Here is a 16,920-nt window from a genome sequence, read left to right as displayed (position 1 = left end):
GATGAAACACAAGATGAGGTTCAGAGGTAATACTGGGGTAAGAGGAAGCGATCCCAGTGTTCAGGCTGGGACACTAACTCCTTCCTCCTTGAGGCCCACAGTCTTTTCCTTGAGAGCCTTTTATAAACCAAAGAGCAGTTTCTGGTGGAATGGTGTGATGTCATCAGTGACTCATAGTAAGGGCTCCAGAATCTCGGAAGCCATTTAATCCCGAACACTTGGCTACAGTCAGTGCTCTTCTCACGCTGTTGTGAGGCTGCATTCTGGGTAAGGGTGAGGGCCTAGATCTTGAGGGAGCCTCCAGGTGCTTACTTGGGGGGGGGCGTCACTCTCTTTTGTACTAAGGTGAGTCTTGGATCCTGAACTATGTTCCTCCAAGCTGTCGCAGGGGATGTGGAAGGGATCACCTGTGAACCTCCAGATGAGTGACTGGGATGCAGTAGGAATACAAATAGGTCTCGAGTTTGGGGAGAAAAGAGAACAGGAGGGGATGTGGGTAAAAGGAGAACAAAATGAATATGGGGGAAGGAGGAGAGACAGTAAAGCCACCCTACAGAGAACTCGACCTTGAGAGCCCCGGTCAATCAGCTTCCAGGGCCATTTCGGACAGGCCTGGGCTACTCTGGTCAGATTTTTGCCAGGTTGGATTGCTGTAACTTTATAGTGGTTCACAGGGATATTTAGGTAGAGCCGATGACATAAGCGTGTAAGGTGGCCCAGCTCAACCCTAATGGAAATGTGACTGAGGCTCAACTGTGGCTGCCACCAGCCTTCTTCCCCTGAGCACCGCTCAGACACGAGTTCTAATCCCAAGTCCAAAGAGCTCTAGCCACTGTCAAGGAGCAAATCCTAGACAAATTAGGTCAGCATTTCCTCATCTAAACAGGCAAGTTATACACCTTACCTCACACCTCCTTGTAAGGATTGAATGAGGTAATTCCAATGCACGAATCAATATCTGAAGTTTACTAAGCAATTACTGTTAGTTAATGTTATTGCCATTTTAATTATTATTAGGTCTCACAAGAAGCAGGTTAAGCGGAAAGAAATGGCCTGGTCAGAATCAAGTTGGTTTCTTTCCATTTTTTTGTACCCAGAAAAGACAAGACTATCCCTCTGAGCTCCACATCGGCTGCCTCAGAGACTGCTGCAAGCCCACAGGACCCCGCAAAAAAGTCAGAGGAAAAGCAGCGCATGGAAGGGAAGCCAGGTGTGTGTGGTCATTCACACTCATCCCCGCTCTCTGAATGAATGAAGGTGATAGATCATCATGGCTCCAGCATCACTTCTTCTTCCCTGGACTCTCATGGGTGTGGGTCTGCAGGGCAGGGGAAAGGGTGTCCAGGGTGAGACCGGAGGTCACTATCTTGTTCACCTTTGTAGTTATTAAAGACATCGATGACCAGAGAGTTTCACATTTGTCTCCATAGAGGTGCCCCCCAGACAGAAAGATCCATGGAAAGAGGCACAGGAGAGCAGTTTTTCCCTGGCAAAAAAAGGTAAATATTAATTCAGTTCCTACCCTCCTTTATAGACAAAGTGCAAAGGGGGTGATGGTCATTCTTATCACTTCAGATGTCACATGCAACATACTCAAGGTGAGTGAGAAGGGAAGAGCACAGTGTTTCCCAGGTGGGTCCCTCCCCTGATCACACAGGGGCCTTCCTCTCTCCTGGCAGCTGCTCAGGATGGGAGCCCTCTGGCCTCCAGTTCTGCCCCTCCAGAGGCTGTCTCTGAGCAGAGAACCAGGAGGATGCGGGGCCAGAAGAGGAAGAGACTGATGTATGTCAAGGGAGGTGTGGTGTCCTCAGCTTCCTCGGCCCTGAACAGAACATCAGTTACTGCTGAGTAACCACTTGTTGTCTTGTCCTCAGGAGGCAGGGTTCAACCTTCAGGGTGAGCTGCAAGGGAAGACTCAGGACCTCCCAGGTGGGTCAGGTCTGTGCTCACACAGAGCCTTGTTCCTGCAGCCGCCCAGGAGAGCAGCCCCCTGGCCTCCAACCCCACCCCCTCGGAAGCTGTCTCCGAGCTGACGTCCTGGAAGAAGAGCAGTCAGAGGAGGAGCATGTGGACTGTCGATCATGTTGACGGGACGAAACTCAGGATGAGCAAGAGAAGATCCAGTTATCGTCCAGAAGACCAAGAGGCCTTCTACCGGCTTCTGGGTCTGTGCTCTGAGCCAGTGGAGTGTCAGGTCCCCTTTACACCGAGGATCCCAGAGGCTCCGGGATCATAGCCAAAGCTCCCCCTGGGGCTCAGAGCTGTGAGGTGTCCAGGTGGCACAGAAGCAGATCACTCTGTTTCCACAGTTCTACTGCGGTGCTGATGGGTTTTCATCTGAGACAAGTTCTTGGAGGGAGAAGGGAAAAAAGGACTCACCGGTGACTGTTCAATTATCAAGACATTTTAGGACAAATCAAGGGAGGAATCCCCTGCCCACATTTATTCCCTCCAGTTAAGATTTTAGAGATTAGTGATGAAAGGACAAACTAGATCTCGCTGCCATTATGCTCAGAGTGGGAGGAGACCAAAAAAAATTACAGAAGTAAGTTGCTCTCAGCCAGTACAAATGCAGAGAAGGAAAAGGCAATGACACCTAGAGACGGGCTGTGAGCAAGAGTCGGAGAGCTTTGTGACAGATGCTCAGGGAAGGTCTGCAGAGAAGGTGATGCCAGGACCAGAGGCAGGACCGAGTGCGGCAGGTTGGGGGATGACACAGAGCTGACACTGTCCAATGCAGCACCCACTAGCCACATGCAGTTACTCAAATTTAACTCTACGTGAGTTAAAATAAACTTCTGAAATTCAGTTCCTGGTTCTCACCAGCCACATTTCATAAGCTCAGTAGCCACACATGGCTAATGGCTACCGTACTGGACAGCAAGCTACAGAATATTTTCATCATCACAGAAAGCAATGCCCTTCCGGGAGCCAGGCCGCCTGGACAAGGCTCAGGGAGGGCGAAATGATCCATGACCCCTCCATCCTCCCGTCTGGGTAAATGTCATTGTCCGGGGCAAGGTGTGAAAGACAAGGAGGACCTGGCATTCTCAGGCCATCACTGGAAAATGGCACCTCCAAGGACAACTCTAATCCCAGATGAGCCTGCTGGGGCCAGGGGAGGCCAGGTCATTATCAGCAGGAAGTGAAGGGGGTCCAGGAGAAGGAGGGTAGAATGCCCAGCGCCCCCCGCCCCCGCCCAGGAGGGTATGAACTCTCCACTGCCCACATGGGGTCCTGTTATCAGGTGGGGCAGGAAAGCGTTGCCCAGTCACAGTACGATGAAGTGACAGGGATGCAGTGCCCAGAGGCCCAAGGCCACACCCAAGCCTTGGCTCGAGGAAAGTTATGTTAAACTTTGAGAACCAGGTCATATCTCTTTATGAAACACACATACCCACCCACGTGTTGAAGATTAAATAACAATAGCAAAATCCCTGCCCCACAGTTGAGACTCACTCTCCCTGGGTCAATGCAAGGAACAGCTTTGTCCCTGTTAAGGCTCTGAGCCTTCCTGGGGAAAGAGAGCTGACTCTACTTCCTGAAACAGAGGAACTGGGAGAAGTTTCCAGTTCTCCTCCTCCCTGTGAAATGTCCCACAGCCCCAGGCTCGCTGCTCCCGGAAGGGCTGCTCCAAGGCCCTCATCACGTCTCCCTTCCTTTACAGAGGACCCTGTTATCCAGAGCTTCCTGGAAGCTGATATTTTCCTGAAAGTGTCCGACAAGGTACCCACAGCACTAGAAGTGAGGTACCAAGGGGTCTGCAGTGTCACCACCCCCTGGGGGTGGGGACGGAGGACAAGGTGTCTGCCTGAGCAGAGGCCCTGGAGAGACCCGCCCTTGGTGCCAGAAAGGAAGAAAGGACACACTGTCGGTGCCCCGGCCCTTGGGCATCTCCTCCCTGGCCTCCCATCAGCTCATCTCCACATGTCAAAGGGCCATGAGTCCCTTAGCAAGGCCCACCCTGGGTGGTTTTCCCACCTGGCCTCTGGATGGGGGTGGGGCGCATGGCCCGCTCAGGACACTGGCCCTGCCATCGACCCCTGGCCGCCCCTCCCCTGCCCTGTCTCCACGCAGTACCTGCTCTCCATGGTGGTGGAGTACTTCGGCCGTGTCGGGCTGCCTGGTCACCTCTACAACAGGATCCACTTCTTCCTGGCCCTGTGAGCAATGCCTAAGGGCCCCCAGTGGTGGTTCAAGGCCCTCAAGGGGTCACATGGTCAGAGCAGGGGAAGGCAAGGAGGAAGGTCCTGGGATAATGAACATAGCCAGGAAACACCATTTGCTGCCCAGAGACTGAGGGACCCGAGGTAGAAAGTCCCAGGGAAATGGTGACAGCCAGAACCTTGACCTGGGCCGGGCACAGCATGGGCCCAGCAGCCTTGGTGCTGAGGACGGTCCTGCCCTCTGTGGACCCGGGTGCTCCTCCAGGGTGACCTCAGCAGCCTCTCTCCACTGTCTCGCCTGAGTCCTTGTGGGGGCCGGGACCAGCTAGCCCTCTTTTCTGATGGCAGCTACATCGCCTCCGACATGGAGGAGGACAACCCCACATCCAAGCGGAGCATCTTCCAGTTCCTGCTGGGCAGGGACCACTGGCCAGACCTCTACAAGGAGTTCCTCAAGTTGAAGGTGGAATTCTTCCATGCAATGGAGCACCGAGCCTGGGTCACCCCGGATTTGTGTGAGGAGGTCTGTCGGGGATGAGGGCCGGGGAGCGCACCCCAGAGGTGGAGGGGCTGGGCCCCTCCTCCAGGCGCTCACCCTGCTGTGCTTCCCTTTCAGATCCAGGCCCAGAACCCACATCACTGGGTCTGGAGTCGGGTGCGCCAGGGCGTCCCCTAGGTTCCCAAGGAATGGAGCAGGGGCTGCAGGTGGTCCAAGTGAGTACTGGGCCTCGTGGTGGGGACAACCCCACCCCGTGCCCTGCAGTCACCTCCAGGGCTGGTGGTCACGAGGAAGTGCCACTGCATCCCTTAACGCACTGTTAGCCTAGTAAGGGCTCTGCGAACTCCCATGGTACAGAAAGTAATTACTGTGTTTATACAAAAACTCTCCAAATGGATTCAACTATGGAATCATTTACCATGCTATACAAGGTCCCAATCTGCATATCAATTCCTTTTTTTTTTCTTTTTTTTTTTTTTTTAGGAAAACTCTTGGAAATGCTGATCTAAGTAATGAATGAAAACCTCTTCAGGGTTTTGATCTGAGTTGATTTTTAAATATAAATACATGAAAAACATTGAGGTCATCTTTTCTGGAAAAGGAGCCATTACCATGGTGGCTCTTGGGAAAAAAAAAAACAACTAACTCCAACATGTCATCAAACGTTTTGTGTGCTTTGCTCCCACTTGACGCAAGCTACCCTGAGCTGGGTCCCTGTAGTATGTGTCAGGGTCTAGCCTCACGTGGACGGAAGGAGCTCCTAGGGCTCTCTAGTCTGTGAACAAATAAGCTCGCTGGATAATAAGGAAACAAGTACACATGCAGAGCTGTGAGGAAGCCCGTGACAAACGATACATGCACAGACCGATCACCTGACTAGCATCACATGCTTTAGCATTTGTTTTCCTTGGCTTAAATTTCGTTTTTATGTGTGGATTTACTTGAAGTGGAGGGAGACCTTCTCTGAAGTGCATTAGGAACCCCCTGCCTGGGCAGACGGCTGTACTAGGACAGTCCTGTGAGCTGAGCCCTCTGCCCTTTGCCTCATTGCAGGGGCCCATTCTGACCCCAGGAGAAAGAAAAGGAGAGAGAAAAGCAGGGCAAGTGTGTTCTGAGATTAAACCGAATTGGGTATGAAGTTTCATTCATCCCCTAGGTTTTTATTTGAGGACCAAGAATATGTCAGGGCTACATATTCCTACTGTATAAATCAGGAGTCTCAAAATTCGAAAGAAAATAGTGTTTTTACTACAATAAGGAAAAGAAAGAAAGAAAAACATCTGCGGCCCCTCTTGGATCTGGTCACACATAAGAGCAACGAGGGTGACAGCTGTTTTTCCCGGACCCCCTGTCCTACACGCACCTTGTTCTGTGGTGCTGACAGCTTCCTCGCTGGGGGGTCTGCCTTCCACTCTGATCTCACTTTCTCTCTCTGCTTGTAGCTCCCACCCCCCTCTCCCTCCCCCACCACGGGGCCTCCAGGCAGCTGTAGAGGGACAGCACTGGGCCTCCAGCTCTCCCCAGGCCCGCGGACCATGGCAGCCTGAACCTGGGGTGTCGAAACCAGCCAGTGGCACGATGGCCCCCCAGCCTTCCAGTGGGTGTCAGCTGACAAAGGCCCTGACCTCTGAGTACTCTGAAAGGGTCTAGCAGTAACATGGAGGGGGGCACCCAAGGGAGACAAGAGACCAGAGCAGGAGCCTCCACAGAGACTGAGGATGGGCAAAGGGAGAAGGGACAGAAAGTCAGGAAGAGGCCTGGACCACCAAGGAGGAGGAACCTGAGAAGAGCCCAAAGAAACGACTAGAAGGTAGTGAGGAAAAGAGGCAGAGACAGGAAGGAGAGAAACATCTGAGGAGAGAGGAGGAAGTCCGCATCTAACCTGCTGGAGAGCAGCCTTACCCAACGGAGAGGTGGGAACTGTCAGCCGGAGGACTGAGGGAAGGCATGGAGAACATCAGTGGGCCGATCTAAGGCTGGCACACAGTGGGAACAGAAGGGGGGAATCGTATGCTATCGTTCACTCTGACATTACAGAAATAACCCAACCTTCACACTCAGAGAAGGGAGAGAGCAGGGAGGGGCTCATGAATGTTGCCTGGGGGAGAGGTGGGGAGGTGCCAGGGTGCCATCAGAGCTGGAAACAAGACAGTGGAAGCCGAGGTAAGGAAAAGAGGGATTCAAGGAATCCTACAAAGGTATTAGTGTTAAATGCAGTCACAAAAACATGAGCCATCCTCACTGCCAAAGTCATGAATACAGCAAATTTTGAGAGCAAACAGACCAAAGATACACAGTAAATATAAGAAGTGCAGCATAAATACAGAAATATAAAAACTAGACACACCTTAGATCATATTATTAATAAATCTGAACTCAACACTAAAAAGGATCTTCAGATTGAATCACAAAGCAAAGCCCAGCTGTGTGGTTTGTAAGAGCTTGTCCTTAAATCATCAGAGGTGCGAGGGCTACACCAACAGACATGCTCAACTGAGAGTAGGAATTGGGATTTTTACACCAGGGAAAGGAAAATTAAGGCTCAAAACCCTTCAGAGAGACCAAGAAGGTCTTTGGGGTCGGGGTGGGGGGCCCTGGGGGCACCTGTCCAGCATTAAAGGCCATCCCAGGGCCTGGGGCTGGTCCACTGCAGCTTGATTTGCTCAGTGATGTTCAGGTTTACGGCCCTCTATATGTACAGCCCCTTTAGGTAGGGAGTTTTATTACTGGGCAGCTACTATACAGTATTACTGGGTAATCACTGCACTTGCCAGACAGAAACTATCTAGCTCTTCGTCTCTTTTTTTTCCCCCTGGAAACGTCTCATTTTGCCAAGAAATTTCTGGTAAGCTTCCCAGGAACCTCACAGTCAAGTCTTATAAAAAGCCGACTCCTTCCAGGAAGGAATACAGTCGCTCAACGCTCTCTATCCCATGAAGGTTTAGCATTTTCCTCGAGTCCTCAAAACCTCGAGCAGCAAACGACCACGGTACTTTTCAGTCTGTGACACCCAGTCTGTGCTGCCCCAGAAGGCCAAGGTGGAAGCAGCTGGGCTAAGGGTTGCTTCTCTCCTCAGGGTGGCCGCTGAGGGGCAAACCCAGAACCAACAGGACTGGGCAATGGGCCACACTATGTCTCCATCCACACACCTGTGACTCCGTCCCAGGAAGCCTGACACAAATGGGGCCAACCCCAATGCGTTCCAGTTACTCAGCTAAAAGGTCGCCCCTTCTTCCTTTAGTCAGAGAGAACACTCAGCATGTCAGGGGAAACCCAAGGCCACTCGGGGGGTCACTGCTGCTGCAGCACTGAGGCTGGTGCCATTCGGGGGAGCTGGTGCAAGGATTACAGGACTGCAGAGACAGTTGGGGCTTTCAGAGAACAGCTGAGTGTCTGATAATGGAAAAGGCAAGTGAACAGCACTGGGAGCTCAGGGGAGACAACCAAGGGCCTGGAAACTCCATAAGCAAAGCCCAGGGGAGAACAAGCGGTGGGGACTCGGGACGGGCTGTGTTCACATCTGGGTCATTACATCCCACACAGCATCACAGGGTCTGCTCAGGAACCCAAGCAGAAAGGGTGTTGATAAAGAGAAGCAGATGGAGGGGTTTTTGGAGCACAGGATGAAGAAGCCCCAACAAACCTCCAGAAACTCCAGGGCGGGGCCCCCGGGCAGAGCTGGTATTAACGCCCTGCTGCCCGGTATGCACCATCTGCCCTCGTGTCCGCCTATAACAGCTTCGCCTCCTCTCCCACCTCCCGGCCTTGCCTGGGCATCTCTCGCTAGCACCTCCCAACGGCACACTCTTACCTGGTCCCATACGGGAAACATAGGTGGAGGCTAAGGAGAGAGGAGGAGGTGGTGAAGACGCCGAGTTGACATCCAGGCCCCTCACAGGGCACAGGGGATGACCTATAGGTGAACCAGTGCAACAGAGGGGGTGTGGAGGGAGGTGACCAGACAGCACCTGCGCCCTCCTCTGGGGACCTGCAGAGATTTCATCGCCTGAGGGCTGGAGCTCCTCTCATCTAGATCTTACGGGGCAGGAGACTGCAGCCAGGGATGCTAATTACAGGGGATTTGCTAAGGATTCTTCCTTCAACTCCAGAGTTATACACATTTGCCCAAAATATCTTCTTAATCTCTGAAGTGGCACAGTAAGCAGAATTAAAATATTCTTGATAAGTGAAAGATACGCACACAAATAAACACAAATGAAAGAAAAACAAGTAGCACCAACTAGCTTCCAACCACTGTCCCTGTGATGAGTCCCTCAGTAACGTGACTCCACAGATCAGCATCTGGCATGTCTGGGTTCTGAAAGCACACGGCCCACAGTGTCCCAAGGCCCTGCACCTGCGCATAAGACTCAGGATGGCGCCACTGACTACAGAGGCGAGGCGAGACACTTCACACCTGAGTACTGGAGTAAAAGCAGTGGAAATTAAGAACGTGTGCTTATTTACAGATTTTCATTGCTTTTATTGAGCTTAGTATGAAATTAATTCTTTTCCTAAATTTCCTACTTCATGTTTTAATATACCATGGAAGAAATATTCTCAGCTAAAGGAGAAAATTTTTAATTAAGATAGTTGTTGTAATGACCAAGAAAGCAACACAGGCTAATTCAATTAATCTAATTCCAAGAAGTTACACAAAGGCCTTTGTTTTTCCAAAGATGCACAGAGAAAGGAAGAGTCCGTGTGTCTGCTTTTTAAAGGTGTTCATAAACTCTGCCTGGTGCAACGTCCTTGTAACTTACATTTAACTGGCCTCTTCCTGAGGGTCTACTGGACCAGGAAGAAAGGCAGTAATGGACCAGGTTCTCGGGTAGAAACAGTGTGGTCTGGGCGCCCAGGCTGCTCTGGGCTGCGATGGGGAGCGGTGCGGACTTGGGCCAGCCACCCCTCCCTGAGCCTCCGGGTCTCAGCTGTAGAACGAGGGGCAGGACGAGATGCCACCTGAGGGAGCTTCTGGTGCAGCTGCCTGATAGATGGGTTCCCCTCGTCTGGGGCCTGAAAGTCCTGCCCTCTGAGCAGCCCCTACTTTCCATCCCAGCCTCACTTTCACTCAAGAACATAAGATGGAGCAAAGCAAGAGGATGGAGAACAGGCAAGTCTTCCTTATCCACAGGCAGAAATCAAGGATGTGGTTTTAGGGGCTCTTCTTTTATCGAAAAAGACTTTTCGGAAGCTTGTGACTGTAATGAGAAGCAACCAGTGTATTTTGGAGTAGGGGGAACCTGGCCTTGGAAGCAGGAAAACAGTCACCTGGGAAGCTTTGGAACCAGTGTGGGTATCTGCCGGGTGCAGTAAGTGCTGACAGAGGCCTCCACGTGGAGGGGGTGCTTTTCCGACCTCACCTCTGCTTCCTTCCACTGCTGGTTAGAAATTGCAGACACAGGGGTACAGAGGTGACCAAATCCTGTCCCCTCCCCCATTGTTTAACTGGAGAGATCTCCATACAGTGAGGCATTTTCCCCAAAATTTGGTCAGTATGAGGATGGGGAACCCAGAAGAGAGGCCCCCAACCGTGTATGAAGGAGGCGCCAAAGTCTTCCTGCTTTGGTCTCAGATTGGTCCACGGCCTTCAGTTTCACCCAGTTCCTAACATCCTCTCCCGGCCTGGCCTACTCCGGTCGCTCAGATCGGGCTTTGGCATGTGCTTCCCTTGGAATCGTCACAAGTCCATTCCTCTGACAACTCCTGCCTCGGCTCCCACAGGTTCTGGCTTCCAGTCCAATGCTGGCTCCCATGCTCGGGCCTGTCTACAGCCCAGCAGGCTCGCCGGCCTCCCACCAAGCGTGTTTGCACACTGACCACCAGGCTGAGAGATGCGAGCCCCCCTCCTTTCTGCTTCCTGTAGGATGTCAGGAGATCCCCTAAGCTGGGACATGCCCCTCTCCATATGCTGTGAAGTCAGCTGGTTTCTAGACAAAGGGTGAGAAAGCGGCCTTATTCAAGTAAGATTACGCAGCACCAAGGAGAAGTTCTGCGAGGCTTACACCAATGGTGTCCTGCGGCTAAGGCCTGGCGTCTATGCCTCAGAGCTTCCCACAAGTTCATGCCTTCACTCCTCTGGAAGACACTCGAGCGAGGAACACAGATGTCAGCATCCGTCGGGGAAACAGTAATAACCTGAGTGTGTGTGTGACTATGCTGTCTCTTTAACCATGTCCATCTATGGAGGCAATGACATGCAATTCCATCTGTGCAAGCAGAGAAGATGGATGGACAGGTGAGGAATCATACCGTGACAGACATTACCAGCACTCACCAGTGTCTAGTTCTCCCCTTTGTGAAAGAACACGTACAAGGTGGAGCAATTTAATTCATGCCAACAGGCTGCAGCCAGAAGTGACATAGGCCACTTCTGGGCCAAAACACTCAAAGCTGGACGCGTTTCCCCAGCTCTTCCCTGCCATGGCTGTGAGGAGGCTAAAACGTTCTGGATGGTGAGAGCCATACTCCCAAGATTTTTTGAGAGCCCACAAAGAGCTGGCATTGACTTCTCCGATGATCCTAACGTGTTTGCTCGGGAGCAGACTGTCCAGAACATCATCTGTGCTCCTCGGGAGGCCCCAAATATTAAGACAATGCTGTTTCCAGACCATCTGCAATCTTCCATCCTGTTCTCTCCCTTATAAAGCCTGATTTTTGCTTTTGTTGACAACATTCCAATGACTGTTCTCCTTCGTACACGAGAGTTCATACGTGTGCAAATAACTCAAGTCATTCTTCAATCACAGAAAAGATTATAAGTTATAAACAATTGAGAGTGAAGACAGCAACAGCTGCCCAATGCTGAGTTCTCTATACCCTGATTCAAATGGAATTTCTATAATCTACCATTTTAATTTTTTTCTTTTATTTTTAATTAGAAGAAAAAACTCTTTAAGTGTGAAGGAAGCACATTTCACCCTCCCTATCAGCCACCTTGCCTATGCTTCGCACACAGGGGCAAGTCCCAGGGCGGGCACACAGGTGGAACAGTGAAGGTCTGAAGAGAACCACTGATGCACGCCTTCCGGACGCAAGCCCCCTCTGCAGGAGCAAACACCACATGGGTTTTTGTCAAACTCTCAATGGAAACATTTCTATTTGCTTTCATTTTTACTTTTAAAGCTAAACCCCACAATTCAGGGTGTGGAAACGTGAAATCACTGGATGGACCTTGCAGCTTCGAGCAGTTTACGGTCCCACCGGCCATTTAGGAGGCAGAGGGCACATCAGTATCTGGACAGCAGAGAGCCACCTTCTTCCTGGACTGGAAACCTGAAGCTGCAGACACCTTTATACGAATCCCCTTCCTCAGCATCCGGTCCAGAAACTTGATACAGACGTATGTTCTCTAAATCCTGGGTGAAAATGAACTTTTTTAAAAAAATAAATTTATTTATTTTATTTCATTTATTTTATTTTTGGCTGTGTTGGGTCTTCGTTGCTGCGAGCGGGCTTTTCTCTACTTGCGGCGAGCATGGGCTACTCTTCGTCGTGGTGCACGGGCTTCTCATTGCCGTGGCTTCTCTTGTTGTGGAACACGGGCTCTAGGCGCACGGGCTTCAGTAGTTGTGGCGCACGGGCTTAGTTGCTCCGCGGCATGTGGGATCTTCCTGGACCAGGGCTCGAACCTGTGTCCCCTGCATTGGCAGGTGGATTCTTAACCACTGTGCCACCAGGGAAACCCCTGAACTTTTATTTTAAAATATAATTTCTGAAGACCTCTCTGTAGTGGAAATTTCTTATTTTTTCTATTTAGAGCAGGCTTCATGTTGGGTAATTCTTCATTAGGGTATAAATCTCCTCCTGTTTAAGATGATCGATCATACTATGAGGGTGCCTGGCACTGTCACAGGATGTACGAACTTACTTTAGACAAAACTATGGTGACACCTTAGGAAATGCTAAAAGCCCTTCATTGCTGCAGAAAGTAAAACTATATGACAGAGCTTCTTTAAAAACTTTGCATTTCTGAGCATAAAGTCACTTCACCTGAATCACCTGAAATCTTTTTGAAAGATTTCAAAAACTAATATCCATCTCAGCCCCCACTGCTCTACTCTCTGAAACCCCAAACTAAAGTAATCATCAAGAGTTTTGAAAACAAACCAAAAAATTTTATTTACAAAAGTAAATTTTCACTCATTTTTATATTCTTATAATGTTAATGCCAATAGCAACAGTCTCTGGGATATTTAAAACCCTTGATTTTAAAATGCATTGAGGTTTGTGCAGCTCATTCCCCCCCCCCAGTTATATTATAAAACTTATAAAGGTTTCTTTAGCTTTGTTGTATGGTCACGCTTTTGTGCAGAAGTCACGTTTCAGGGTAGGCTTACCACCAGACATGATCACATAAGCATTGGCTGTGGGTTTCCAAGAAGCAAAGGAGCCAATCTCAGCAAAGCGCGCACCGGCACCTTCAGCTGTTTAAATGTGAAGAGCAGTTCTGCGAAGCTTGTGCTCCCTAAAGAAATGCAATGGGAGGGAAGGGGTCACGCATCTAAATAGATTCAGCGACACATCCTCTTTCAAAGAAGCTTCAGACACATAATCACATTTCAAGCTGGCGTTCTTCCATTTGAAAACAATTACTGAAAGATAATATTTAAACTATGAATTTCCCTAATGCACTATAGGGTATGATTTGATATAAAATTTTAATTTATCCATTCTGTACTTCAGAAACTGACCTGTAACCATATGTGAAACTATTAATACTGTTTAAATACATATATTACTTAAATATAATTAATAAATGTGCCCATCTATCCTCAATTACCATAATCCATGCACTTAATAATTTACCTAAAAAAAAAAAGACACAGGCTCAAAATGAGTAACAGAGAAGTTAATCTAAAGCCTCTTCCTCTAACAAGCAACGGTTCCCAACCTTGGTCCAACAGAGTCTGATGTAATTTATGTGGAGTACAGCCTGGGATCTGGAGCTCTGAAAGCTGCCCCGGCGATTCTGATGTGCAGCCAAGGTCAAGAACCACTGCTCTAAGGGGACGCAGTGAGTGTATGACCTGCAAATTCTATTAAGCATCATCTTCCTCTTTGCCTCCATCCTCACCACATGCCACTGTCCACAGTTCCCTTTCCTCAGCCCCAACATATACACATACATGATCCCGATGAGTCTCTAAGCCACAACAAGCATCCTAGTAGACACGCAGACAGCAGAGTGTACAGGTGGGTCATATGATCCCATGAAGACAGACAGAGAAGAGTCTCATGATACGAATCGAGTGGCTTTCTGATAAAGGCATAACTAACACAAGAAAGAGTTGTAATGCTGCACAAAATATGAAGAAAGCAACTATTGCTCTTCAGTATTTCCTTTCATCGACTCTGCCAGTAATCTGTGAATTAAATGTGTTTAATAAACCTCAACAGGAATTAAGAGATTTCCTATTTAATTGTTATCCACAGTGTTCCCAAGACCTTGCTAAAACTCAAAGACAGAGAACAAATACATATGAGCTATGGAAAACATCTCCAATGTTCTGATACACTGTGGACTCTAACAGACCATTTAGACTCTTTTTTTTTTGGCCACAACACGCGGCATGAGGGATCTTAGTTCCCTGACCAAGGATTGAACCCTCACCCACTGCAGTGGAAGCACAGAGTCCTAACCACTGGACAACCAGGGAAGTCCCCAGACCATTTAGACTTAATGTGACTTATCACTATGGTTAGGTTTAAATGTATCATCTTGCCATTTGTTTTCTATTTTCTCTGTCTGTTCTCTGGTTCCCCCTTTTCCTCTTTTCCTCTCTCTTGGACTGAGTACTTTTTATGATTCCCCTATAGCTCCTTTATTGCTTATTGGCTCTAACTCTTTTCTTATCTTAGTGGTTGCTTTATAGTATCATCTCTATCACAGATTACCTTCAAGTAAGATTATACCTCTTCACAGGTAGTATAAGGGCCTTATGGCTGTAATTCCATTTCTCCCTGCCCAGCCTCTGAGCTATTATTGTCATACATTTTGCTTTTCAGATTTTATAAACCCCATAGTACATTTTTATTATTTTTATAAGTCAATTATCTTTAAAAAGTATTTTTAAAAGAAACAAACCTTATGTATATACCCATGTAGTTACCATCTCCAATGCTCTTCATTCCTTTGTGTAGATCCATATTTCAATCTGACATTATTTTCCTTCTTCCTCAAGGACTTACTGTAACATTTCCAGTAGTGTGGGTCTGCTGTTGATGAATTGCCTCAGCTTTTGTGTGTCTGAAAAAGGCTTTATTTCATGGTCTTTTTTTTTTTTTGAAAGATATTTTTGCTGGGTATAAAATTCTAACTAGATAGTGGTTTTCCTTTGAGTCCTTTACAGATGTTACTCCACTAATTTATCACTTGCATTGTTTCCTATGAAAAATATGCTATCACTCTTATTTTTTTCTCTGTAACATGTCTTTTTCCTCTGGCTGCTTGGAAGACTTTTTATCATTAGTTTTAGGCAATTTGGTTATTATGTGCTTTGGTGCAACTTTCTTCATGTTTCTCAGGCTTGGGATTCATTGAACTTCTTGCAACTGTGGACCTCAGTTTTCATTAAACTTGTAAATTTTCCACCCATTATTTCTTCGAGTATTTTTTTCTGTCCCTCTCCCCCATTTTTCTCTTCTTCAGGGACTCCAATCTCATGTAAATTGGGTCCTTTAAGTCCCAGAGCTTACTCCATTTTTAATGCTCTGTTCCTTTTTTTTTTTTAATTTTTTTCTTTTTGCATTTCATTTTGGATAGTTTCTAATGCTATGTCTTCAAACTCAGTATTTTTTTTTATTCTGCAATGTCTAATCTGCTATTAATCCCATTCAGTGTGTTTTTCTCAGAATTATAGTTTTCATCTCTAAAAGTTCAGTTATTCTTTTTATATTTCCATAACTCTTAATGTTCTGAAATATGGAATAATGTTACATGGAACTGAGTTATAATAACTGTCTTAATGTCCTTGTCTGCTAACATCCATGTCAATTCCAGGTCAGTTGTAATTGATTTCTCACCTCCTTCATTATAGGCTGTATTTTCCTGCTTCTTTGTATGCCAGACATCATGAATTTTACCATGGGTGCTGGATATTTTCGTATTTCTGTATTCTTGAGCTTTCAGGATATAGTTATATTACTTGAAAAGCAGTTTGATCCTTTTGTGTCGTGCTTTTAAGATTTTTAAGGTGGGCTAAAATATTTTAGTCTAAGGCTAAATATTTCTGTTTAATCTGTTTAGTCTAGGGCTAAATATTTCCCATCATTGAGGCAAGACCACACTGAGTACAGCCCCTTAAATTGTGAAATTGTGGGAACAGACACTGTTCCTGAACCTGTGCAAACTGGTTCTCTCTAATCCATTAGGACAGTTCTTCCCTCAGCCTTGGGAAACTTCTTCACATGCATGTGCTAATTAGTAAGGACTCTTCTGATATTTGAGGGGGACCCTCTGCAGACATCTGGCATTCTCTGTGTGCAGCTCTCTCCTCTCTGGCACTCTATCATGTAAACTCTAGCTCCTTTGGCTCCCTGTACTCTCAGTTCCATCACCTCAACTGAAGGAGTCTTCCAGGCTCTTCCTGGGTTCCCTCTCCCTCCTTCACAGTCTGGAAACTCTCAAGGCTGTTAGCTTTTTAGGGCCAATCACAGGGCTTATGTCATTTGTTTCTCATCTCTCAGGGATCACTCTTCTTCATTGCCCGATATACGTCTCAAAAGCCATTGTTTCATATGCAGTGGCCAGTTTTCTTTGTTGTTTTTTCAGCTTGTTTATTTTGTGTTGTTTTGTTTTCTTTTTTCAGGCAGGATAGTAAATCAGATCTCTGTTACTCCATCCTGGATGAAAAAGGAGATCTATGTTTTAATTTTTTTTCTTCTTTTATTTTTAGTACCTTGACTTTTATGCAACTAGGTGTGGTTTTCTTTGTATTTATCTTGCTCAGGGGTCACTGTAGGTTGATGTTCATCATCCATTTTTCAAAATTCTTAGCCTCTGTCTCTTTAAATACGGCTTCTATCTCATGTTCTCTCTCCTCATATTCTGGGATCTCAACTACATGCATGTTCGACTTCTTCACCGTGTTCCACATCTCTCTTTTCTGAATTTTCCATTCATTTTTCTCTCTGTGCTTCAATCTGTTTATTTTCTACACACTGTCTTGCAGTTCATTTATCTGCTGTGTCTAATATGTTAATTAATCTACACACTGAATTCTTTTTTCTTTTTTTTCCTCTTTTTTTTTTTTT

General features: G+C 47.6%; 1 protein-coding gene across 4 annotated transcripts in view; it reads right to left on the bottom strand.

Annotated features, from left to right (window-relative positions):
• ANAPC1 (anaphase promoting complex subunit 1) overlaps positions 1-16,920 on the bottom strand; it is a 112,635-nt gene that overhangs the window by 6,005 nt on the left and 89,710 nt on the right. For 3 of the 4 annotated variants that reach the window (XM_024743901.1, XM_024743904.1, XM_024743903.1), the window contains exon 48: positions 12,761-13,132. In XM_024743901.1, coding sequence (XP_024599669.1) covers positions 13,017-13,132 — 116 coding nt within the window. In that variant the 3' untranslated portion in view covers positions 12,761-13,016. Of the gene's footprint in view, positions 1-12,760; positions 13,133-16,920 lie in introns of those variants that run through there. The other variant, XM_024743902.1, reaches the window with a different exon arrangement.

Source organism: Neophocaena asiaeorientalis, unplaced genomic scaffold (genome assembly GCF_003031525.2).
Source record: "Neophocaena asiaeorientalis asiaeorientalis breed wild unplaced genomic scaffold, Neophocaena_asiaeorientalis_V1.1 scaffold114, whole genome shotgun sequence".
Lineage (NCBI taxonomy): Eukaryota > Metazoa > Chordata > Mammalia > Artiodactyla > Phocoenidae > Neophocaena > Neophocaena asiaeorientalis.
This window is presented reverse-complemented; position numbering and strand designations above follow the sequence as displayed.